Below are 25,820 nucleotides of genomic sequence, written 5' to 3'. Positions count from 1 at the left end.
CAATATTAGTGTGCAGGGTAATTTTGAAGAAAGATCTTTGGGCAGCTGGGTAATAGGACCAGGGAATGTGGCAGACGCAAGGCGGCTATGGCTTGAACTGGGAATGGGTGATTTAAGAGGAGTGGGGAGGAAACAACTATGTCTGGGAGCAGGAATGGAGCTGGGAGGGAGGCTGGCTCCAGTCAGGTGGAAGGACTGGAAGTCATGCAGACGTTTGTCCTAGCTTGAGATGGCAGGACTGTCTGTTGGTACATCTTGGGCAGAGTCTTGGAAATATGATGAGTGGGGCACAGTTATGACTGGGGGTAGAAGATGGAACAGGGCTGGCTGAAGGAAGTGATGGTCTGTGGTTGGAAGAATCTGCCTAGGGGCACATCTGAGTCCGGGAACCAAGTCGGTTGGAGCTTGGACTTGGGGCTTTGACAAGAATTGGGACAGTCTGGAAACTTCTGATGTTCTGGGAACGTGAAGTAGCCAACAGAGGAACCAGTGGTCATCGTTCACTCCATGAAAACAACACAGTAATGTTAGAGCTTGCCTATGGGTTCCAATTTTTGTTGGGGCCACCCAGACTCAACACTGGCTGGCGCTGTCTGTAAGTGATCGAAATAGGAAACTGAGCTCGAGCTGAAACTCATTATGAGCAGAATGAAAGTAATTATCACGTAAACACATTTAAGATTTAAAGTGATGCTGATGCTACCGTCACTTCTAATGAACTCATAAACAGCAACTAATTATCTGAAGGATTTCTAAATCCAGATGTAACTTTAAATCAATCAACATTTCACTCCACACCAAGATAAAATGAACAATATTTTCACTTAACACACCCTCTTTTAGCTTATACAAACATCTGCACAGCCATTTTAATAGCACACACTCACATAGAGAGTCTAAGCTGACGTGTTTCCATTACACGGCTGCTGGAATGTATCCTATCTTCTTTCCATTCAACCAACATAATAGGACAAAGGGCTGGAATCTGCTTCTCTCAGCCTCTCAGATGCACTTGTTCGGAGAGGGCCCTCTCCCTAAAGACTCAATGTCTCCTCAATTGATGCAGTTGCTCCCCCTCTGTTTCTCTCTCCCTCTTGGACAGCCAGATGTTTACACTAGCTCCAGGCTGAGCCATGTTTCCATGACGATACAAGCCCAGGGATAGTCACATGGCTGGGGGTAGACCTGAGGCCCTGGACTCGAGATCATTGCACACTCTCACCTTTAAGTTTTGTCTGACTTTACAGTTTCATTAAAACTTCTCCTTAGTTCACAACTTAGAAAACCCTGTGGTATTTTTTTTTTTTTTTTGATATTGTATATTTCTACTTACATTCTGTCAGAGTGTCTCTAAGTTATGAGTCACAAGCCTCTCTACAAGATAGGGGTTTTGCCCAGCATAGTCCGAAGAGCTTTCTTTCTGTCTCGGTGGTAGGCATGTGGGTTCGTACTCGCCAGGCATTGTAAAAAGATAAAGGAACTCTCTAACCTAACAAGAAAATAAAACCAGATCCACCCACATGAAAAGAAACAGCCCACACACAAACAGAAAGAATAAACCCTCACCCACCAAAAACCCAGCTCAGCCTGATAGCGTCTCAGAGATGACATGCTCATGCAAGATTTATGTTTTGGTTCTTAAATTTTGCACCTTCAAGGACAAAATGCCTGAAATGTCAGTGTGGGTCCTCTAGATGCTCTTTGAAAGGTCTTGTGAATTCTCATTTCAGAAAGAACACAGGCAAAAAAATGTGTGTGTGTATTATTGCATAAGCATGCTAAGTGTTACTTCACTTTTGTAAGTGGCACAGATTTTTGCTTGGTATTAGGATCACTGCTTTGTCACACAAACAATCACCTGCTTGTGTGTGCAACTATTGTTTGTTTTATCAGCTCCTTTGTTCTATGGGTGTTGTGTGCATTACCTTGTTGTAAGTTATGCCTGGTACTGCCATGGTTCTCCCCAAATTTGGATTCAATAAGAAATGACATATGCCTCGACAGCTCCTCTAGTAGCACATCTGACGTGCTCTTTTTAATGGGCTAACATAAAGTTCAGAAGAGTCCGAGTTATGATTTTCACCATCTGTGTTACGAAGACTAACAGGTTAAAAAATGGGGAACCACCGGCCTGGTTGTTATTTCACTGTTTCATTGACATCGTGATAAAAAGAGGGTGAGAGAGAGAGTACATGACGCAGAAACCTAATTAAGATTCTCCAGAGCGTGAACAAATTAACCTGAGTTATGAGCATGCAGAAGCACACAAAAGACACACACATATGCACGCAGACACACACACACACACACACACACACACTAATTTGTCTCCGGAATAGGTTGAGCAGAGGAGGATGACATTCACACTCAAACAGGCATGACTGCCATGGACATTTGGTGATATTTTAGGCAAAATATTATATGCTATCTAGTCCAACAACACTACCATGGAAAATTCACCAAAAATAGGCTACAGGATATACAAAAATACTTTCATGCAAGCTGAATCTAAAAGAGCTACAACAAAGTGTCCAGCTCATCACTCAGATTTGGGGCAGCAGCATGATAAACTGACATGTAGCTTCATGTGAAAAAAATTAGCCTAACAAGGAGAGCTGGATAAATGGGCTGTAGCATGTAGCCTACACTAATGACATTGCAGGGAGCGACATATGCCAGGCATCAGTATGTCACTCCTTTGGGACATGGGGCTTACGGTAACAGGATAGTAAGAGTGAGGCGATGGGGGTTTCGACAGAGGCAGACAGGGGGAGGGCTCAGAAAAGAAATACTGAGCCTAGGGGTGAAAGGGAGGAGGAGCAGGACAGCGCATGTCATAAATGAATGAGAGAAGAAGGGATGAACTTGACCCAGACTGGAGGACTAAAACAGGAAGGAGGGTAATGAAGTGCAAACATGCTTTGTCATGCCATGTTAGAGCCATAGGATTAGAATTCTATAATTAGAGGACTGGGTACCATAATACTACCCTTCCTTTCAGCATGATGAGCTGCCGAGTCTAAATTGCACAAGGGGGTCGGAGAACAGATGCAGTGATCAGAACAGGCAGCTATGAAAGTTTTCAACTTCCAAACGGTGCTCGGTTTCAGCACAGCACGGCCTGATTGACAAGCTAACCAAAATTGAAACTTAGCTCACTGGTGTGATTTACTGATATTGCTGTGATCAGCTGGCAACAATGCAATTTTTATGACAGCCAGAGGTGGTTATGAGAGTTATATCAGACATGCATATTTTAGCTCATTTCGTATAATTCATTTCCTGATTTTTTTTTTTTTCCTCAGGTAAATCAAGTATTACTGCACATTGGACCTTTGTGTACTTGTTGGGTTAGGTATGTTTTCCACTACCTGTTCAGCAGCTGACAAATTCATCACTGATCCGACAGAGGAAAGCGTGCAAGAGGGCTGAAGCTGGGTTGTTGCAATGCTGTTATAACCAAGAAGCAGTGGACTGTCAGATAACACTTGCATTCATATATGAATATTAATCTCAAATGGTACTGGCACTGGAACAGATGAGCTCGCATGGGAGAAAGAACAACCCATCCATCTCACTCTCTCGCCTTCTCTGCACTTCATTCTTTAGTTTCATACATCCCCTTCTCTTGCAATCACCATTTCAATGCCTCGTTCCTCTTTTGCATTTCCACCCACTTTCTCCCTCCAGGCTTCCCCTCTTTTCCTTGATATCACCCGATCTATTGCTCTTCCCCTTAAACGCCATCCCCCTATCCATTCCCTCTGCAGCACCGATGTATGGAAAGAGATGGAGGAGAGAAGAGAAAAGCGTGTGATTAATGTCTTTGAGAAAAAGATAAATAATCACAGGAGACTGGGGGCTGGTAGTTGGCCTTAGGGGAGTAAATATGGAGAGTTTTATAGCTGCTCACTTGGGAGCAAGAGGGAGGTAGAGGAGGAGATGAGAGGGGGAGGAGAGGAATACAGCGACAGCAGATCCATTCAAGTATATTAGCTTTTCCCCCATACACAATAACCTCAGCATCTATTCTATTGCTCTACTGTCTTTCATCATCAACACTGAATCCCATCCCACTGACAGTACACACACACATACAAGAAACCACACAAAGACTTGCCCTCACAACCACCCTGCACTTTTTTTTTCCAGGCCAGCCCCACTGTATGTGTTTGATGGGCCAATACATGTGGTGTGTGATGTGGCTGACAGCCCCCTCCCATGCTGCCCTGCTTTTAAGCCCTCATCCTCCAGTGGCTGCCTGTCCCCTGGAGTAGATTGCATCTTTTATTTATCATTTTCTCTTCCTTGGCTTTATTTTACCCAGCTTAAAAAAAAATCTGGGCCGAAAATTGTAATCAGCATAACATGCCCTCCTCCTGCTATGTACTCGCCTGTCATCCTCCTCTCTCTGCGAGCATGCAGGATGAGACTGACAGCCCGTGCAGACGAAGACACACACATGCACACAGACGCATGCACAATCCCCCTCTGTGTTTATCAACCCCCCACACACACACACACACACACTGACACACATACTCTTTTCTCTCTCTTTCACACGAACAAAACACATGCACAGCCTCAACAAAAAAATATGACCCTGTCACCTCCTTTGTCACTCTTTCTGATTATTTTCCAAGACACACAAGGGCACACACATATATCTCCCCCTATAAGCCTCACACTTTCTATTTTACCCTGAGCTGAGTGTTCAGCTTCCCGAAGCTCCAAAAGAGTGAGCACATAAATGAGCCTAATGCTGGGGAATCTGGTAAACAGGCCAAAGAGGGAGGGAGAGCTGCCTGCCTGTCTGCCTGCTCCATGGCTACTATTGTACATTGCACATTCTCTGAGCCCACAAGAGCTGAAGCCATCTCCACACAGATTCTTTGGAGGAATAGTAAGCCAAGAAGAGAGAGAGCGAGAGAGAGAGAGAGATTGGAGAGGGAGGGAGCAAGGGAGAGAAATCGAGAGGGTGAGTGAGGGAGGAGGAAGAAGATCATGCATAAAATCTTGTTTGCAGAATGCATTAAGATTCTGATGAACTAGGGAGGGTAATGGGATTAGAATCCTGAACCGTTTCCAAGGGTGGGGAGTCGGATTGACAGCTGAGTCTATTGCACTGACGAATGCAGTGAAATATTGTGGCTCTGGCAAAAGGCAGGCAGCCAGGCAAAAGAGACAGGAAGGCAGGCAGGGGGTTGCTGAGCCCACAGCACCTCTGTTTACTCCGAGCTTTACCACAAATAATGCAGTTGGGCGAAAAGGAAATGCATCCCTGCCTTTGACTGGCTGCATATAGCTCAGCCTTTGACTGGATATTGGGAAGGCAGGAAGAAAAGCTTCAGTCTGTCTAACAAAGGTGTTTGGCAAACAAAACAGAAGCACTGTGGCTTTAAATCACCGTCCCTCCCACCCTTTCTAAATATCGTCTATTTAGCCAGCGGTGAAAAGATATAGGGGGCTTTTGTCTGTGTGCCCGCTGGTGGGGGCACGGAGAGCTGGAAAGACACAAAAATAGGAACAAAGTGCTAAGCTTCCAATTGGGATGGCTCTGGGCAATTCAATGCGCGCAGCTCAGTGGGCAAAAACAAGGAGAAGTGGGCTACTATTACGGGCTGATCTGAAAATAGGCTATTCTCACAGAGCTATAGGGTAGAGGCTGCTGTGGAAATACCCCGCATTGTTTATCATAGACAGGACTATGGAAAGCAAACACAAGCCCTTTAAAAGTCTGGCACGGTTCCAAGGGGAAAGGCAAAGAGTGCGAGTTAGTTGTTGTTGTTTATTACAGGCTCTTTTCCTGTATTAATGCAACGTTATCAGTCTACTCACCGACTTGTAATACGTTGTCCACCCAGCCACCCTCCAGCAGAGTGACACCCCGCAGGAAAGGCAGCTGGGTCTCGTCATTATTGTCCCCGCTAGTTCCACTTTCCTCTCCTCCGGCGTTGAAAGAGGAATACATACAGATCTCCTTCTCGCTTCTGGGGAATGACCAGTATACGATCCTCCGCTGGACGGGCTCCGGGATCCTCTCGAACCGCTCCTCCACCCTCTGAAACGGCCACTTCTCCGCGACTCTGCGCGCCGCGATGTCGAGCAGCGACTCGGGGTTGTGCGTTTTTCCATTTCCCGACCCTCCCGGAGCGGAACCCGCGCCGCCACACAGGACTCCTCCAGCCCGCTGCCCCTGTCTGCACGCCGGGTTGTAGCCGGGCCGGCAGCAGAGCCGTTTGGCTGGGGGCTGCTGGACTCGCTCGGCCATGATCGCACACCGCTTCCAACCTGAAGCGCAGTTCCTCTCCGATCATATAAACGGGATAAGGAAGAGAAAAGGGCAATCTCGCAGCGATTGTTTGCCGTACATGGAGAGGCTGCCCTTATTTGGGGAGGTGGGCGGAGCGTGCGAGTTCCGTGAAGTCTTTTGTGTTGTCAAAGTAACCGCGGTGGGCGGGGCTCTGGAGCTCTGCCAGCGCACGAGTGGCGCTATAAAAGGAACTGGAGGCGGAATTCCCGAACGTCGGCAAATCCTTTGTGAAGCCGTGCGGGAGTGCGAGGGCGGAGCCCCGGCGGCCGACGGCCTTTGAAGTTCCCTTCTTATTTGAGTTTAAAGGCGGGGACTTAATCCAGGGGCGGGTTTATAGTTTCCCACAGGGGTAAAAGGGGGCAAGAAGACTGACTTCTCCCCCCCCCCCTTTGGAGTCTGTGCTACTACCCCTGGCGAAAGCTTCCTCTGAAACATGGTGAAGGTTGTTGGAGGTTTTTTGTTTTGATTCTTTTTTTTGTTTTTTTTTCTCAACGCTTTAGTCCAAAAGGACTCCAAAGCTGTCAAAGACAGGAAGGCCGTGGGAGGAGGAACATAAAGATATGGAGCTGGACATGCTTGTCCCATGGAGTCACTAATCAGTTATTTTGGTCAGCTGTCTAACATAGGCCTACCGAACTGCAGCAATGGACAATCTCTGAAAGACAAGCTCTCTGGCTCGCTCGCCTCATGCAAACACAGATACAATGAATATTCATCTTTATTTAGACAGATGTTAGACATGTGGTCAGTGGACTATGATCATCACAGGCACAAAACTGGAATGAGATACAGTTGACGCGAGTTTTGATTCTTAATTTGTCACTACTTTGTTGGAAATTGGCACCACTCAAGTGCTGTATCAATTGGGTTGTGATGGGTCCTAATTCTTGTGACCATAGTCAAGTAAATCTAATGAAAATAGTTCTTTTTTTCTTTTGTGCTTTTTTTTTGTTAGCTCGTTTGTTTTTCTACTTTATTTTGTGATCCTTGTTTGTGTTTTATAAAGTTGTTTTTTTTTTTTCTACACGTTGGTCAGACAATCTTATGTTGTGGTGCATGGTGGGGTTCTACAAGAGGTTAATCCTTCTGGGTTGCTTTGGAATGGGACTTTAATTTGTAAACAGAAAACTTTCTAAAAACGTCTAATACAACTTTTATAGACATTGGGGTAGGTAAACACTATGTGATATCAAACTGTATTTAGTGAAGGATAAAAAGTTGTGTTTGCAGCTTGAACCATACTATATAGATCTGTGATTTTCACCATTCTTTTTTGTCTCCTTACTTTATCAAGGTGCAATACTGACTTGCTGGGAATCCCTTTAAGACTGCGTCTGTATCTCATCATGTTCTTTTCTTTTTACTCCGTCCAGTAATTGAGTCTATCAACTTTCAAGAGAAAAAAGGAAAATCAAAGGATATTGGAAATTCCTCAAGGACTGGCTAGACGAGTGGTTTTCTTATAATCATTATGATTCACGCTACCAGCCGAGCTGGTTAACTATAAATTGTGGCTCAGTCATTTTATGGTCTACCCCCTCCCTGTTTGTTGATAATGTTAGTTCCATAGCCGTGTCATGAAAAGGAGGCCTCCCTCTGTAGGAGGGGTTAGGGTGTGGCTGCATTGCCCACCGTCCGGGTTCTCCCAGCCTGATGAGACATGTAGCATAAGCTAATAATTATAATCAGATAACAAAAAAACCACTAGATTGAGGATGTTTTTCTAAATCGTCTATAAAAGTTGACCAAAACTATGCTGGTAAACCAGAATGTGTGTTTGCAATGTGTCTGTCCGCTGCATGTGTTCCCAGCTGCCCCTCTTCTTCCTCTGTGAGTAGGTCTAAAAGGCTGGCCTTTGAACTGCTCTGAAAGTGATCCATGCCGTATGGACAGAGCAGATGTGGCCTAACCTGATTTGGTTTCAATACTTCCCCACAGGAAGTTCACAAAGCCAGCAGGTCCTCCTTTGTTATGTTAGTCATCTTTCTCGGAGGGCCAGCAGAGCCTTTTTGCTGTTTATACACTTATTGCCTTATAATTTGCTTTATTCTTCAAACAGCAGTTTCACACATGATCAAAAGTTTAAGCAAAAGCTGGATGTCATACATTTCTTTACGCACTCACTCACTGTCACTAAGTGGACCGTAATGTAATTTCCAAAAGTTTTGTAGTTAGTCTGTACTCAATTTTTCGTTAATCCCAACTTTAATCATTATGATGCAAACAGGGTTGCTACATGTTTTTTTTATTGTTTCTGTGGGGAGCTCAACAGTTGATTGGGGGTTTGAATATTTATTTGCCACTTCAAATTAACTCTGAATAGTAATAAAGATAATGAGTTTTTTCAGCTCACCCTAAACCACCTTACTCAGTCTATATTTTTATGAATAAAAGAGGACAAACAAAAACAATAACAGTAAAAATATTGTTGTGCCTCTGCTACCCAGTCATATGTACATGTTAATGTGTTCAGTGCTTAAGTAAACAGTGAATATCTGCATAACTGATGCCGTTAGAAAGTAGTAGGCCAGGCAGTATTATTCCATCACACAAATATATTTTCCATTATCAATTAACCTGACAACTGATGTGTTCCACAAATGATTCTTTTATCTGTGATTGAAATGTCATAAAATAGTAAAAAGCCCAGGTGTGTTTATTAAATTTGCTTTTGGTGTCAAAATGTGAATCCTTGACATTTTTAAAATGTCAAGGATTAAGTGATTACTGACATTGAAATTGCCAGACAACTATTGATCATAGAATTGATTAATCCAAAAATAATTTCACTTGTAGAGTAGCATACTGCTTGGTTTCACTTTACATGAGAAAATTGTTAAACTGCCATGTACAGTGCGGGCAACAGGGGCCAATAATTTCTTTTGTAATAATCCAGTAATGATTTAAATTGACTACAATCTGTGTAAAAATATTATTTTTTGAAAAGTCATAAAAACTGAACTCGGAATTTGCATTTATACACATTTCAGTAGTTTTAGTCCAGGAGGAGCATGTCCTACAGTTGGCGGAATGTTTGGATGATTTCTCAGGCCAGGGTTTGATGATAAAAGACTACATTTCCCAAACAGGAAGGCGAGTCTTACAGCCAATCAGAAACGAGCAATAATTTGCTCTCCGACCAGTTTCACTTCCTGATGAAGGGAGGAGCTGGAACTTATCGTCGTCCATATAAACACAAATCTCGACATTTTGGTAAGTTTGTATTTGCGTTTCGTGCATTTTACCACCAACAACCAATCAAAAAATATGTTTTTGCTTTGTCACATTCACACGGCTCGCTGCTGGGCCGTTTATCTGAGAGTTAGCCCGCTTGCTATAGAAAGTTAGGCCGTTATGGATGAGCGGCTCGTTAGCTAGCTGTCGACAGCTGCAATGCAAATCTCTCATCGACAGCTCAGAAATTCAGGTCCACACCCCAGGAGAAGACAAGGGCGATGTGCCAGCCTAGCTGTCTTTTTTTTTTTTTTTTTCTGGGGCTAAAGCTAAAGCAAACAATTTGTTTGCTTGTGAACACGCCCAGCACACGCTAACTGCAAATGTGCATCTGATGCTACTTTAGCCTGTGATCGATAGCAGGTTTTTCAGGGACAGAAATTATTTCCATAAACCTGCCTGTAAAAGCACAAAAATCCATACAGTGATACTGATCCATGGTAATATGAAGGTATTATTTAGTTGATTGCAAGCCTACATGTCATTATTGAGGCACTATTATTAATTGACTTATTAAAGTTTTTTTATTTATTTACAAACCCAGGAGTCTCAGTCAATGCAGACTTTTCTTCTAACACTATAAACTTTTGCCACTCATCAAACCCTGGAAATGAACACCAGTTAAGTTGTCTAGAACTGACTAGCACTGGATATAATATTAAATGGAAGAGTGAGATGCCACCACTAAGTTTTGTTTGTGTTGAACTTCTTATTAGGCCGTCAAATAATACTGCTCCCGAATAGCACTTAAGCTTGGTTTCCACTGAAATGACTGAAACAATTATATATCAAAATAGTTGCAAATAATTTTTCTGTTCATTCACGAATTTTTTTAGTCAATTGATGATTGTAAAGCTCTACTAGCTGTAGCTTTCAAACACTTATGATTTATATTGTATTGATATATTCCCATTTATTCAATTCCTTTAATATGGGCCATAAATCTGCAGGACAGCTTTCTGGAAAAGCTTTCTTGCATCATCATGGGTTTTTAATTTGCAAATTATGCTAGTCATTTTGGACCGCAAGTAATGACTTTTGTAATTCATCTGAATTTACTTCATTTTATAAACATGTAATTCATCAGAATTTTGGAAGGTCTGGTGTTATAACAACCAAGCATCATTTTGGAGGAGCATGAATCAGCAAATGTTTTAAATACAACATTTTTACAGATGACTTAAACTGTTTATTTATTAATTTTATCGCTACTCAGGTTGGTCTTTTTTTTTTCCACAGTATCTCAATTCTCCATATCAATGTTTATTACTAATAGTGCAAATATGCCATACACTGAAAGATATTATCCTCAACAGCTACTTGCTGACAACTAAAAATCATCATTGGTAGAAGGAACTAAGATTGTTGTGTTATTTTTTTCCCCATACAGCTGTGCCTAATAATTCCTTAATTTCTTCCCCTTTCTCAGGTCTGAATTATCCTCATTGTTGCTGACCAGGATGATTGATGTTCGTGCATGGGCAGAGTACGTGGTGGAGTGGGCTGCCAAAGATCCCTATGGCTTCCTCACCACTGTCATACTGGCTCTCACACCTCTTTTTATTGCCAGTGCGCTGCTGTCCTGGAAGCTGGCCAAGATGATTGAGGCACGTGACCGGGAACAGAAGAAAAAGCAAAAGCGTCAGGAAAACATAGCCAAAGCAAAGAGGACCAAGAAAGACTGAGCATTTGATGGCAGGATTAGGGCTTAAAGAAGGAGGAGCAACCACCAGGCTCAGTCCTCCTTATTCCAAAAAAAAAAAAAAAAGAACAAACAAAAAAAAAAAAGATAGGGTGCCCTTCCTCGTCCCAGCTATCAGCTACCATCAGCACAGGGCCTTGCCCCATGTCCAGGGTGGGAGGGCCCTGGACAGGCCCCTCAGGCCTAACAGTGCTGAGAGGGAAAGGACGGCCCAGGGGAGGCTCATCCCAGAGGGACTTTGTTCAGAGAGAGCACAGTGGTCATCTGGTCAAGTTTTTATGCAGATCAACTGTTGATATTGTGCAGCTGTTGCAGCACTTTGCATTCCATTGTTAGCATCACTGTTCTGACAATGTCTTGAGCATACTGGAATTTTTTCTCCAAGTCACTTGCAAAATATCAAAATTATTACTTTTTAATTAATAAAGTTTTCATGGTTGATAAGAAAATCTAATTCCCTTTTGCGTGGATTTAACAGCATCACAAAAGCTTTTAATGCAGTGCACATAAAAAGTAGGCACCCCCTCATGTTTTACTATATTGAAACACTAAACCGTAGCGCATACAATTAACCTTTTATACACTGATTGACAGAAAAGACTTAAATGTCTAATAAAAAAAGAACTAGCACAAAGGCAAGACATCTAAATAAGTCAGAAGGATAAAAGAACTTGATCTTAGAGGGAGGTCAAATCATCAAAATTGAAAAAATATGTAATGTCTTTCAAAGGCCGTAACGCTGCCAAAGGTTAGTCATAAAAAACTGACTTGAGGGGAAAGAACCATTTTAGCCAGGTTTTATTGTAATGCATGTTTTATACACTTATATTCTTAACTTGGATTGACTTGCCTTCATTTTGATAAGACATGTTAATTAGTATTAAAAATTGATTACATTCCCTGCGACTCAGTATATGAGATAATAAAACATTCAAAAGTCCAGTGGGATAGATTTTAAAAGAAGTGTAATTCACTGTATAATACACAGTCTGTGTGTCAGCCTATGAAGACAGTTAAAACTGACACAGGCGAACATTTCTACATTTGTTTTCCTTTTTCTTCATGACGTTTTATTCATCGCTGGTTGCAGGGTAGTGATATCTCCTGAGAGCATTTAGAAAAATACACATGAGTAGGAAGACCATGTTTTCAGCTGCACTTTCTCAGATCATGTTGCTTTTAAGCTCCTTTCTTCAGCTTCTCCGTGGCCAACGCAAACTCTGACCTCAAGGGAAAGAACTTTGGACTGTGGTGAATCAGTAACACTGTTCATGATTTTGACTTGTGATTTATAGCCAGTAGGGACCGCCCTCTTGATAAACAGAAACATCAACACAGAATTTAATGTAACTACAGCCTAATTGCACCACAGGGCTCAATTTCAAGTTATCAGATCTACTTATTCCCACAGCATGCGCTTTTCTGCATGCACCGTCAAAAAACCTCTTTTCTCTGGGATGATTAAATCAAATGAGGGCAAACGTCTTTGGATGTAGTTGAATTCTTGAAATCTGTCGTTCTTTTTACATTTAACACAGTGATGCACCAGATATATTTACAATTAATCAAAAGTACTTTCCAAAGGTAGTCAACAGAGTAAATGCAGAAAAAAAGCCTTGCTATGAATACTTCCTCTATAAATCATATAATGATGAGCTATTTGAGACTAAGTCAGAGAGGAGTTGATTAAATTTAAGATTTCTGAGGTCATAGTTTGTGGTGTTACTGACTTGGATTGGATTATACTGAAAGTTGTTTCTGATATTAAAACTCAAAGTCTAAACTTTTATCAGTTTCAAAAAGGTGGTATTTATTAGAGGGCTTTTTTGTTGGATTGCATTACAGTACATTACACAGCAGTCTTCGTGTATGCAGATGTCTACTTCTTGGAAGTGGGCATCCAGGAGCCAGGCTGGAATGTGTTTCCGGTGCTGGTTGGCTCCTCTGTGATCTCCTGCTTGCCAAAGCTTGTGGCAGCTGCATGACCTTTGGCCACAGTCTTTGCGGGAGTTGCTACCAGACCTTCCTCATACTCCTTAGCCTGCAGGGCCAGATCTTTCTCCTCCACCTCCTTGGCCTTCAGCTTGATCTGCTCTCTGTATGACACATTTTTTAGCAGCTCCTGTAAAATACACAGGTGGATATAAACGCATGTATTTAACATTTTTTATGAGTTTTTAAACACCACATACAGGAGAACGTAACATACTTTTCATGGCCATACAATGAGAGAAATCCAGAATTGATGATGTGGCCTTGAATCATTTATGAAATATATCAATTTATTGACATTCATTTCACTTTTTTGCCAGCAACTTGTGTTAATATAATTAATATGTATGGCAGGATATATGTGGATGAATTAACCAATTAAAACAACTTATTTAAGTTGATATAAATGCCTTAAAATCAACACTCCTACCTCGTGTTGATGAGTTTCCTACTCCTACTACTACAGAATTTATGATGTTGACTGCAACGATTAAAAAGGATGAAACATCACAACAAGACTAGCAGGCAATAAAAAAAATACTCAAGACTCAGGGAACTGAATTCTTGGAAATATTAGATTCCTCAAAACTGAGTTAGTGATCATTTCCGCTCCTTAATCATCCGTCTAATTTTAGTCGGAAAGCAAAGCACAAACAATCAGCTGCTCACCTTTCAAAAAGGTAAAGTATGAAGTGGAGCAGTTACTAGAACAAAAACAAAGTGTGTTCAGTTAACCTGCCCTTGTTCAATAAACCCTGCTTAAAAATGTGGTGCTTGGAACGCACTGGAAAACTAACATGACAGGAGGCATCTGTAATATAAACAACCATTTCAACTCATGGAAACAATTATAACCTGAAAATCTTCCACCAGCAGAATAGTTACCCTTTTGAGCCACAGCTAGTGTCCAGTGATGTTAGCCTCTCCCTAGCACAGGAAGCCAAAAAGGAAGGGAGGACTGGGCATAATGCTGTTGTGTGTTGGCAGAACTGAAGGACTGGAAAAGAGAGGGGGAGAGCTGTGGCCAAAAAGCCCCGCTTTGGGGATGGAGACAAACATACTGAGCTGCTTTTCCAGCCTGTTAATGACAGGATTTAATCCAATCAATTTATGTCGGCTTGGACCAGGAAGAGAGGGAGCGTGACAAGGGGTAGGGTAATGTGCTGGGAGTGAAGCCTTGGCCACATCAACACTGTCCAGCTGTCGATGGCAGCTATTGGGCAGACGCAAGGCAGAAAATTGGAAGAGAATGTTCTGGCAATAGAGACAGGGGATAGCATTGGCCACTGGCAGGGACAGAGGACAGAGAGATAGAAAGAGTGCCTGGGTATTGGCCTTCCAAGGGATTTCCTATAGACCCACATTTTGCTGGCCAAATTATTTCCAGCATTCTCACATTTAAAGAGCAATAAACCCAGTGAGAGGCACACGAGGGGAAAAACTGCACTCCTTCACCATTCCCATCTCTGAGACTGCCAGAAATAAAACACAAAAAGCCGAGATGCAGGCTTCTGCTGGAAAAAAAAAAAGAAAGTAAACTAGGACATGGTGTCAGTGAGCCCCTTGTTCAGAGGCTGTCTTTGCGCTCAGTCTCGCCATCAATGCACTTCAGCTGCTGTTTATTTTAACACCTGTCCCCTAAAGTTCTTGGATTCAGCTCGAAACTGTAAGATAAAACAAATCAAAGCCTCTCGTTTCCATCTTTGCTTCTTTCCCTCCCTTGTAACCATTCCCCCAGAGTCCAACCATCAGCATCGCAGGGAAGCTGGGGGGAGACGTACCTCGATGGAGGGGGGCTCCTTCCGTCTGCCTCGGATCCAAGCTGGAGGAGGAGGAGAGAGGAATATATATAAAAAAAAAAAAAGGAGAGTGAGAACACCCACACAAACATACGCTGCACAAACAAAACCTGCAGTCATATGTAAAGGCTGCAGCTAAAGCGTCACTGACTTTCAGGGCACTAACACTAGCTCAGTGCAACTGCTGAGTACCCAGGCCAGTTGAAGGGGTGTTCTGTTTCATTTCACATAGCAAACTATGGGGAAAGCATGCAAAATATTAAAACATCCAAGCTATACACACGATGAACTGAAACACTGATACTGCTTCAGTCTAGGCAGAGCAGGGCCACTGGGTCTCAGAAGAGGAAGTGTGGATCCACTCAGATCTCCGATTTAAAAGTACACGTTCTGTCATATTTTCCATCAATACCTCTGTCCTGCTTTCTCTTCCTGAGTAGAACTGTGTCTGTCTGTTATCGCTTCTTCATTTTAAGGAGCTCTATTTTGGCTGAGCTGGCTGCACAGCAGAGCAGGTTAAAGAGAGCGGGAGAGAAAGAGAGATTTTCTAACTCTTCCTCCAGCTAGCACGGGGATTCTGGGCCTCTTTTATCCCTTTCTTATTTGCATCCTGATGAAAATGCATGAGGGATGGGGCAAAGCAGGATGAGGGGTTTAAGGTGGATAAAGCCAGTCTGAGACAGAGGGAACAGTTTGTATCCAGTTGTAAGAAATTTGAAACACTATTTTATGGTACAATTGTATAACACCAGCAGAAGGAGTCTTTGATAAAGTCATGAATACGTTTTTCCCAACTCCCATAATGCTGTATTGAAAAAATAAATAAATAAAAAAAAAAAAAAAAAAAAAAAAAAAAATCAATGGATTAGCCTAGGCCCCAATAGATGCTGTCATGAATTTGTTATTCCATTTTATTTGTGCAGCATTTTATGTTCTCTGCTGGGTAGCTCTATTGTGAACATTGTAATTTATCCATGTTGGTGATAGCTAAAGTATGGAACAGTGATGCTGCAGTCCAGGCTTACCGTCCCACTCTATCGGTATGCTGCCTTCGGTATATTCATATTCTGTAGGATTGGCCGCCACTACCATGCGCTTGGCACGGACTAGTCTTCCTGGGAAACGGAGTGGAAAAAAAAGGAAAAGGGAGAGAGAAAGACAGTGAGAGGGAGCAAGAGTGAGACAGAGATGCTCAAGACTGATGCATGCAAAAATGCAAAGGAATACAAACAAACACAAAGAGGCGCAGACACAATGCTCTGTGTCTCCTGCTCGCTCACACACACGGATGCAGACAGACGTACAGACGCACAAATACACGGAGGGATGACAGCACTGTGACAGGCCATGGATGATTACCTTGTGGCCCTCGGGCCCTTCTTCTCAGATCTCGCTGAGTGGCTCCAAATCTGGGCTAAGCCTTTATGCAAATGATCCACCCTTTAACCCAACCAACCACAGCCCCCCTCACCGACAACCTCTTCCAATCACAGCACTCCGGCTAACAATGCCCTCCAAAATCAACATCAAGCCGAGCAGGAGACAAAAGAGGTCAGATATCACAGACAACAGGAGAGGTACGAGCTGCATGGAATATTAAGTGCTCCTTTCCCTATCTGTATACAGCACAACGCTCGCTAGCAGCAAGGCCACCGCCAATTATTTTTGGTAGAATCTGCTGATTAGGCAAGTCTGGCATGGCACACAATGACATGAAGACGGAGATAGAAGTTGTGTGTCAGTGCGTGTGTGTGTGTGTGTTGCATGTGGGATGGGCATATAGACAGAATAAGGGAGAGCAAGAGAATTTCCAAGAAGAGCCAGTCGTGTTGTGTCTTTGTGTGGCACTACAGAGCTTCATCATACAGTGTTCACTGATCACAAGTGCTGTGTTTTCATAGTTTCTCCTTGCAGGTAGCTGGATGTCCATCCATCGCCTCTCTGCCTTCAAGAAATGATGAGGCAAGGAAGCAAGGAAGGAGGAGGCAGAGGGAGAGTGTGAGAAAGAAAGAGCACGCGAAAGGGAGAGAGAGAGAGAGAGAGTGATGGTGCACGGCAAACATGGCTAGGAGGAGAAAAATGGACGGGCAAGGAAAAACAACACGCTCCAAAACACAAACAATCTGTCAGGATTCCATCACCGTTTCTCTGCAGCTGACTGGACATGGACAAATGGAGGCAAGCACATCCATGCACACCTCAGACTGATGGCCTTAATGTTTACTTCAGCCATAACAGATAGCTATGGCGCAGCAGTAGATGAATGATGGCACTCAAAAGAAGAGTGAGTATGGAAAGGCTGTGTTGTTGCATTGTCTACGCTTTCCTAACTTTGTTTGGTTTCCATGCATCTCCACTGACGACAAAAACATTTTGTAATTATGTCTTATGAGGATGACTCTTCCATACTTTATCCAGCCTATATAGTAATCAGGTCAGCTAATTAGGCTAGTATTGCTTTGGTTCTGCTTTGGTTCCCACTAGATTGTCGCTATAGGGCCTCAAAGGCTCCAGCTCTGCAGCTTTAGCTTCATGATATCCAGGTCTGACAAAAAAAAAAAAAAAAAAAAACAGCATCACATCATCTAAAAGCTGGCAATGCGTCAGGCACATTTCTATGATCTTCACATTTTGTTCACATGTACACCTTGAAATGTCCTCTTATAAATGGCTTCCTGGACGACACAGACAACAGCTGAACAAAAGCAAACACGAGCAAACAAAAGGTTATGTTCTCTAGGCAATACTGACAAATACATTTAGCACGTTGGCTAATTATAAACAGATCTTATCCATATTTACGTTGGGCGTGGGTGGCAGCAGACCAAAAAGGATACAATTATGATACAGTCCCCACAAGCAATGTGCTTAGCTCCATCTGCATAAACAGAGGCACCCACTTTTCCCCCCCGACTCTCTCTCTCTTCCCTGGGCTGCCTCTGCTCTCAGTCACACCCCAACATTGCTCTTCTCTTGTCTTGTTGCTTTTACAGCATGACTAAACCCCTTCCACCGTGGCTTTTATCCTTGGATTTGAATAACAAATACAGTATGTACATATATTTATGAAACATGGCTGATCCTCCCACCACATACACATTGGGAGGAGGCTTGTCAGTCTGATTGGGGTGAACCTCGTTCTCTTGGTAATCTCTGATCTGGGACAACTGGAGAAAAAACACACATGCCAAGGCTATAGTATTTTCACAACAACAAAAGATAAACACACTAGTTCTATAGGAAGATTCAGATAAAAGGAAAAAAAGTGTTCAAGAATAACTGTAGAACAGCATGAACAACCTTATTTGTGGATGTGGGGTTTGCTAATGAACAGGTTTTATATACATGTCTAGCTTCATGCAACGCAGCATAACAGAATTGGATGGCCTAGCACGTTATTTGTGTACTGATTTATCACCTCAAAGGGCTATCTGCAAATAACAATTACTGTCATCACCAGTTTATCTATAGATCTTTTTTAAACCTGGCCCTTTTATTTTTTCAAAATGAAAACCGACCAGAGAACAAAACACAAAATAAACCATTCAAGGGTGTACAGATGCAAATGCTGGAAAAATTCATCCCGTTGGCAGGTGTCTAAATTTGTCTGACCACTGATCAAAAATTCCCCAAAATAATCTCTTACTTCTCTTAAATAGACAGATAGATGTACAGTGTAATATCCATCTATCTATCTATAATATAGAAAAGTAAAGAACCTTTACGTTCAATACATTTACAAGCAAGCAGCTCTAACTCCTAAATGCTACTGCAGTTCCAGTCACAAAACATAATATCTTATCTACGTATTAGGAATTCAAGCTGTCAGATATCACAAGTTTTTGTCAAGAGGGTTTACAATGTTTTTTTGTTTTTTTTTTGTCGATCTCAATGTTTAAAGATACTTTAAGTTGTATTTTTTCTTATTAAAAATAAATGGAGATCATTTAGCTTCAAACAGTCTACACCATGCACAGGCAGACAGTCATCTAACTGGGTGTAGGCTTTATTTCTACTTCACAGTTCAGACCTGTGCCCTCCATTTCCCTAGCTTGAATTCGAGAGAGAGGGAAATGAGAGCGAGAGAGTGAGAGGGGGGTTAGAAGAGTGTTAGGAGCTCTCGATCTCAGTGGGCCCCCCTTGTGACAGGTCTGCCTTCTCATCACTCACTTGGGGAAACTTACTTACCAGCCAAACACAGACACACCCACACCCCCTCCACACACACACACACACATGCATGCAACTGGCTAGAGAGCAGGCAGATTAACCTGAGGGACAGGAGCGAGGACGCTGCCTCTTACCGTGAAGGACAAATGCAGTGCTGCGTTGGAGGGGGAGGGGCCAGCAGCAGGAGAAATAAAATCCCACCACATAAATATTCATAAGCCATCTCACCTGTCTGAGCGCGACTCATCTGTGAGCCCGGCTGTGGAACCCCGGGGGTGGGAGGAGGGGGGTGGAGAGGAAGGAAGGAAGGGAGGGAGGAGACTGGAAGGCAGGAAGGCAGCAATGGGTGAGGGGTTGCCGTGGCAAGCTAGATCAGGAGCCAATCAAACTGCAGGTACGCCTTTCCCTTCCCTGCGTTAGAATAAGACGTAATGTGCTCTGAGGGCTGCTCTTTGAACCTTGAGCACACCTGCTAAACTCCATCACCTGGTTCAACACACACACACACACACACACAGTATCCAACTTCACACATCAGCTCCCAGGTGAGTGCTACTGGGGACGACCTGAGAGGTTTTTCACCTCCACAATGTCATTCCAGGCATCTTGTGCAGCACATCTCTCTCACTCTGTGCTTTTCTCACACAGATGTCAGGGGAACACGCTTTGATTGGCAACACCCGGGTAAAGAAAGCATTAAAAAAAGTTTGACGAGGCAAAATAGAATGAGCTCCGACTGGTGGACCAGCCTCACTCTCATCACCATCAGCACCATCCTCTATCCTGAGAAACATCACGTTCTCTTGTGTTTCAACAGAGACATAAGCACAATTATGACGGCGCTGCATTCATCTCCAACTCTCCCTCTCAATAGAGGCAGAAAGCTTTCTTAGCCTTCGTGACTGTGTGAGGCCCAGAAGATGTGGTGGACCAAAAAGCCTTCCTGAAGCAGCGCTCCCATCAGCCCGGTTTAGTCCTCTCCAGCACACAGCTCAGCCGGAGACGGATGAGGGACCAGTACTTGCAGCATAGTGGACAGCCTTGTGAAGATCGAGTGATCCGATATGCATCAGTTAGACAAGGGGCGACCAGGTACCAATACTGACATCATTACCCTCTCCCTCTACCTCTCTCTCTCTCCCTCCTTACAATTTCTTCCCCTGGAAAAAAAAATGGAGGGGATGTGTGAGGCCCGTAACCATGGCTACCCATTAGCCCTGAGCCTAGTGATGAGGTTTAGAGGGAAAAGGCCAGCCGTTGTTTTGCATCAGTTCTTGCGAGAGGAGGAGCTTCGGCATAAAGTAGGCCTGCTGCTGCTGCTGTTAGTTTTTTTTTTTTTTTTTAATTCAGCCCTCATTCTGTTTGTCCCTGTTGCTGTCGATCCTGTTGAGGCTTGAAAAAGAATACTATGATTTCCCTTATGTCTTACTTTTAACTAAATGCAGACATACTTGAGAGTGGAAGGAATGCTTCAGACCCCTCTGCTTAAGACCATCCATCCTCTTGAAGCCTTGTCCCTGCCTGATGCCTGATGGGTTAAAGCAGAGGACAGTGGCGAGCTGGGAAGTCAGCATCCTTTGTGAGACTGTGGTGCAGCAGGAACACCCCTCCTCCTTTCTCCCGGACTCCTCTGAGGCCCATGCATGTGATGTCCATACACCAAGCTGTCCACCCCTTTCTATTCACCTCCATCACTCTCATCCAACCCCCTTCCTTTTCCTTCCATTGCACCTTCAGTCTCCTACTCTTTCTCTCCATTAACCTACCTCCACCTCCTCTCGCTCCCCTTCTATCTGTGTGCCTGTTCCACCCACTCATTTCACCCTCTTTCTGTCAGAAACCCTCCTTTCACTTTCTCTGTCTCCATTCTTCCCCACTCTATAATTTCACCCCATATGTCAGCATCCCCCTTGTTCTTTGTCACTCACTTTCTATACCCCACCTTCTTCTCCACCCTCTGTGAGTCTCCCTCAGCCTTATCTTTCCTCCCTTACTTCTAGCCTTATTTCTTTCTGCCTGTCTGCTTTATTAAAATATTCTGAATTGAATAAGCAGCGGCGGGCTCCAGGAGATATCTGCTTGCGTGTCAGTCTGTCTGTCACTCTTCCTGGCTGAGTTTCTGACAGACAAGGAGCCCTGAGGTGTCAAAACATCTCACTGGCCATCTGACCAAACAGAGACATGAATGCATTGAAGAGTGAATCAGGTCTAAGCCAAATGCAGAAATTTGATTAATTTGTTTTCTTCCTTCTGTTGGCAAAATCGACTGTCTACCTCTGCTCGCCAAACAGAAAGTCAGGTTGAAGGAGGTAGAGATGATGATATTCATATAAAATTTGTAGGTTGTGAGACAGATGGAGTCTGAAATTTATAAAGATAAAGGTCTACTCTAGATAGGCAACGTTTAATAGGACTGCTAAATGCTTAAAGCTCTGATATTGGATATAGGCCCATTGGAAATGTTCTACCATAGGAAATAAATGTTCCTGTTTTCTCATTTTCAGCATCTATCTTTTCAAATGCCTTTTTAATGAAGTAGTTAAGCCGCTCCATGATGTTCCACCACATACACATACAAATACACACTTGGCAACCAGTACACAGCAAGATGAGACGACGCCACTTGGTTTTACTATAATGATTAAACAACCTTCATTTTAACTCCATGCATTGCAAAGCTGCTGATCAATTAACATGATATAGTGTATTGGCTCGGGATATAGCCATTCCAAGGTAAACATTGACTTGGTGTCCTACTGTAGGATAGACCTTCCTTCATCACACCCTGGGGATGACTTGTGGCAGAATCAACAGCCATTTGGACCCTCGTCTCTCTCCGCTGTGACTCTTTCCATGGAAATATGCGGCTTGAATCAACGCTCTGATGACACACAGCCATCTGTTGTTGTGTTAAGTGTGTTAGGGCATGAAGTGGAGAGAAAACACACAATCACAGAATTTTTTCTTTTAAATACAAAGCAGATACAAATATGCACATACATGCACACGCACCCACACACATACATACATAAATGCACACACAGACACACACACACACACACAGTCTGTAGTTGTTGGTCCACACAAACACGTATACAATCACAGATGCACACACTAACACAACAGCACACACACTCCTCCCTCTGTCTCTAGAGTCACCCATCCTGAAATAGCAGAACTGAGGCCTTTTCAGTTTTTCACTTCATAGAACAGAGCTGGGGAATCAAATAAATAATAGACAAAGAGAGAGGGATAGTGATAGGACGACAAGTCAATGCGTCTCTTCTCTGCAACAGCGTGGCGCACTTCTGAAGAACCTCTGAATCCTTTCCATTCTCCACATAGTGGAGAGGACCAATAGATTAAAACTGCATGGCACACACTGTTAATATGAATAGTGCTAAAAATACATCCTTTTCACTGAGACATGAAAGGAAACTGCCTTTCCCCTGTCCAGTATTGAGCAGCCATTGATTCCAAGACAAAGGCTACACCTCCTCAAAGAGGTAAGAAAAATAGCAATCATACAGGCAATTATTTTCAAATGTGCCTGCAGCGGCCGATAATGTCAGCGCGCCTCTCTTCCTAAATAAAGGGAGGGAAGGCAGGCGTCAAAGCTGCAGGCCCACTGCTGAAGACGAATGAGCCCGTCCGCAGAATGCTTTGCTTTCATCTGGGCAGCATGACATGGCGCCCCATGCAGTGTGAGGCAGAGCTGGGCCTGGGGGACAGTCGCACACAGAAAGAGAGAAGAATATAGATTCTCTATTCAGCTCTATGGAGTCGACACCAAGGCAAAGACCTTATAAAGACCAGTGACCAGATTGCCAGTGGCTTTCTCTCTCTTGCCACTGACAACAATCACTGGGGCTTCATGGCCTATAGCATAGTTCTCTCTATGGGGCAGGAACACAAAGCATACCTCTATAGTAGGACCTCTTCCAAAGACAGGGGCTGAGATCGTCTCTCAAGGTTTGTTCCTCAGACCTGGGCCTTTTCATTTGGATATGCAGCAGCGTATGAAAAACAGGGTACACTAAGCTCTGTGCTGATTCTAATCCGCAACACCACTAAGCTACTCCAACATTTGGAATAGAAAGCTTCACTGGATTGGCCTAAAAGGAGGGTACGAGGTTGGTTCCCTTTACTTTTCTGTCTTAGCAGCATTAACCTTTGCTATACGTTACTTGCCATGTGCAGAATTGTTTATGCCCCAGTTTCCTCAAGTTAACAGATTGAGAGAGGTAAAACATGGGAGCAGCAAAGCATGGATAAATGTAGAGAGGGACAGAGCACTAGGGATGGTCAAATGAATAGAGGAAGTAGACAGAGTTGAAAAAAATGGGGAGGAAGAGGGGGAGAGAGAGCAAGAGAGAGAGAGAGACTCCTCACTACTTCAACCACTACTCACGCTGCAGTGGAAAGCCCTGCGGTCCATGCCTTGAGGCCCTGAGCCCACGCTTGGCCTATCAGTTTAAGATCAAAAAGAGCTTGCTTTAGCAAGACATATGGACTGAATAATGCATCTGCTTCATTTCAACAAGGCTGTGGACGAGGTAAGTGGCATAAAAAAGTCAGACAAACGTGTGCACTATATATTTGTATTAGTTTATTAAGAATTGATATATGGCTCTATGTAAGTCTTTGTGCCGGCATGGTGTTTTTCCTTGGAACTGGTTTTCTAACAGGCCAACTAGCCTCCTCACAGCATCAGTCATTCTGATTGGACAGCGAAGATGGTAGCCTGTAGCGGGCCGGAAAATGGGCTTCTCTGATGTCTCATTTGAATAGTCTGACAGCCAGAGGTGGAGGAGCAGCCTTGTAATGAATTATAAATACGAGGTGGGCACGAGCTTCCCTGCAAACTGCTGAGAAAAGGTGAAGCACAAAGTCAAGTTCAGTCAGAAAGAAGCCTGGCTGGCAACCTGGCAGCCAGACTTCTTTCTATGGCTCTCTATGGCATCTTCTATGGCTTTCTATGGCCAAAAAAAAAAACAACAAAACAAAACAGCTCAATCTCATCCTCTGAGAAAAGTAAGACTAAATATACGCACTGACTATCTCTTCAGCCCATACAAGTCAGAGATAAACTTTATCAGGCTCGTATAATGTAGCACCAAGAGAGGGAGATAAACACAAGAATGTGCTGGTGGGATAAGATTATTACCAGATTACTGCTGCATAGACAATTTCCTAGATTATACAATCCCCAGAAAAAAGCGTGAATTGTGCTCAGGTACAATAATTCAAGAGCGTGAAGCATAACCTATTGTTAACAATGTTCCTTAAGTCCATGGCTTTTTAGTGTCAAGTCTGGAGCAGGCAGAGGTGGTGCCTTCTGATCTGTAACCCCTATAGTCCAGTCTTTAGTCTGGATAATGGTAGAGTGAGGGGAGCGTGGTTTTTTGACCTTACCCACAATGCATCACTATTTCTTCACCATAGCTCATGTTACACTACGGTTATGGCCCATCAACAATATAATTGCAGACTCATGTCAATATTTCTGCACCTGTTCTAGGATGCCACCATCTTCCTGTCCTGGACACATTTCCTAAACCAGAAATGCAAGAAAAACAGGGCAACTTGAGAAGGACTCACAGCAGGCTGGGAAATCGGGTCTGGAATTCAAACAAGCATGTCCTTGGCCTTCAAGTAGTTAGAGATGATGTGAAGGACACCATTGGCATCCCACCATGGATTAGCCGTGATGACACAGATCTATTGCCTGGCTTGAGCATGACATACTGTAGCATTGCCATGTCTCAGTAGGGATATATGACCTTCTAAATCCTCATCCCAGACCAGGAGTAGCATTATATATGCAACAGTGGAGGATCCTTTTCTCATCGAAGACTGAGGAGAGTGGAGCTGCACCACCTTATGTCTACCAAAACCTGCTAAAATCATAATTGAAATGAGTTGTGTCAGATATTGACTTAGGATTCTCATTAAAAACTCAGAAATAATATTCCTATTATTTTGACAATGGTTCCATCTAGTGACATCGCGACAATACTACAAAATTTAGGAGGGTAAAGATAAAGTCATATCCACTAACACTAAGAGAAGAGCAGTGGCATGATGTTGCAGCATGATACACAAAGTACATACCTGTGTAGTACTTTTTTTTTTTTTTTTCAACCAAAAGACACTATAGAAGCTGTATAAAACATCAGAGTGTAGAATCGGTTAACTTTAAAAGAAGTAAGGAGACTAAATTTAGACATATGTGGCATAATAAATGTAATAACCACTTTGTCAAGATATCTGCACTAGTATGTTTCAGAAGAAAAGATATAATTTTGTAATCAGGTCTAGCTAATTTGATGAGATTATGGCTTTTCCTACCTGTCCACGTCTTCTGTTCTGGGATAGAGTAATATTTGTTCCCCAAATGATCTGTCCCGACGTGCTCACGTACTACTCCAAACGTCCGCCGAAGAACTCCAGCGATCCTGCTCATATTTAGGAAAAAGCCCAGAGGATTTGGGGGAGTATTTGGTGTCCCCACTCAGCTGTGCGCCTTCTCCCCGAAGTGTTTATGCAAGTGTCCGCGTATTGAGAAGGAGAACTAATAAACGGCCTTCTGATTGGATGGTTGGATTTT

General features: G+C 43.2%; 3 protein-coding genes across 5 annotated transcripts in view; 1 reads left to right on the top strand and 2 right to left on the bottom strand.

Annotated features, from left to right (window-relative positions):
• LOC115049334 (zinc finger SWIM domain-containing protein 6) overlaps positions 1-6,347 on the bottom strand; it is a 44,067-nt gene extending 37,720 nt beyond the window's left edge. For all 3 annotated transcript variants that reach the window (XM_029511441.1, XM_029511440.1, XM_029511442.1), the window contains exon 1: positions 5,839-6,347. In XM_029511441.1, coding sequence (XP_029367301.1) covers positions 5,839-6,271 — 433 coding nt within the window. In that variant the 5' untranslated portion in view covers positions 6,272-6,347. The remainder of the gene's footprint in view (positions 1-5,838) is intronic.
• A 3,108-nt stretch (positions 6,348-9,455) lies between these two features.
• Positions 9,456-11,356, top strand: smim15 (small integral membrane protein 15). Its single transcript, XM_029510830.1, has 2 exons — positions 9,456-9,526; positions 10,977-11,356. The coding sequence occupies exon 2, from the start codon at positions 11,008-11,010 to the stop codon at positions 11,230-11,232; it is 225 nt and encodes a 74-aa protein (XP_029366690.1). The 5' UTR covers positions 9,456-9,526; positions 10,977-11,007; the 3' UTR covers positions 11,233-11,356.
• A 629-nt stretch (positions 11,357-11,985) lies between these two features.
• On the bottom strand, positions 11,986-25,763 carry ndufaf2 (NADH:ubiquinone oxidoreductase complex assembly factor 2). The gene is made up of 4 exons (XM_029510829.1): positions 25,562-25,763; positions 16,066-16,155; positions 15,023-15,063; positions 11,986-13,371 (listed from the first exon to the last, which is right to left on the bottom strand). The coding sequence occupies exons 1-4, from the start codon at positions 25,674-25,676 to the stop codon at positions 13,129-13,131; spliced, it is 489 nt and encodes a 162-aa protein (XP_029366689.1). The 5' UTR covers positions 25,677-25,763; the 3' UTR covers positions 11,986-13,128.
• Positions 25,764-25,820: the final 57 nt, after the last annotated feature.

Source organism: Echeneis naucrates, chromosome 9 (genome assembly GCF_900963305.1).
Source record: "Echeneis naucrates chromosome 9, fEcheNa1.1, whole genome shotgun sequence".
NCBI classification, from domain to species: domain Eukaryota; kingdom Metazoa; phylum Chordata; class Actinopteri; order Carangiformes; family Echeneidae; genus Echeneis; species Echeneis naucrates.
This window is presented reverse-complemented; position numbering and strand designations above follow the sequence as displayed.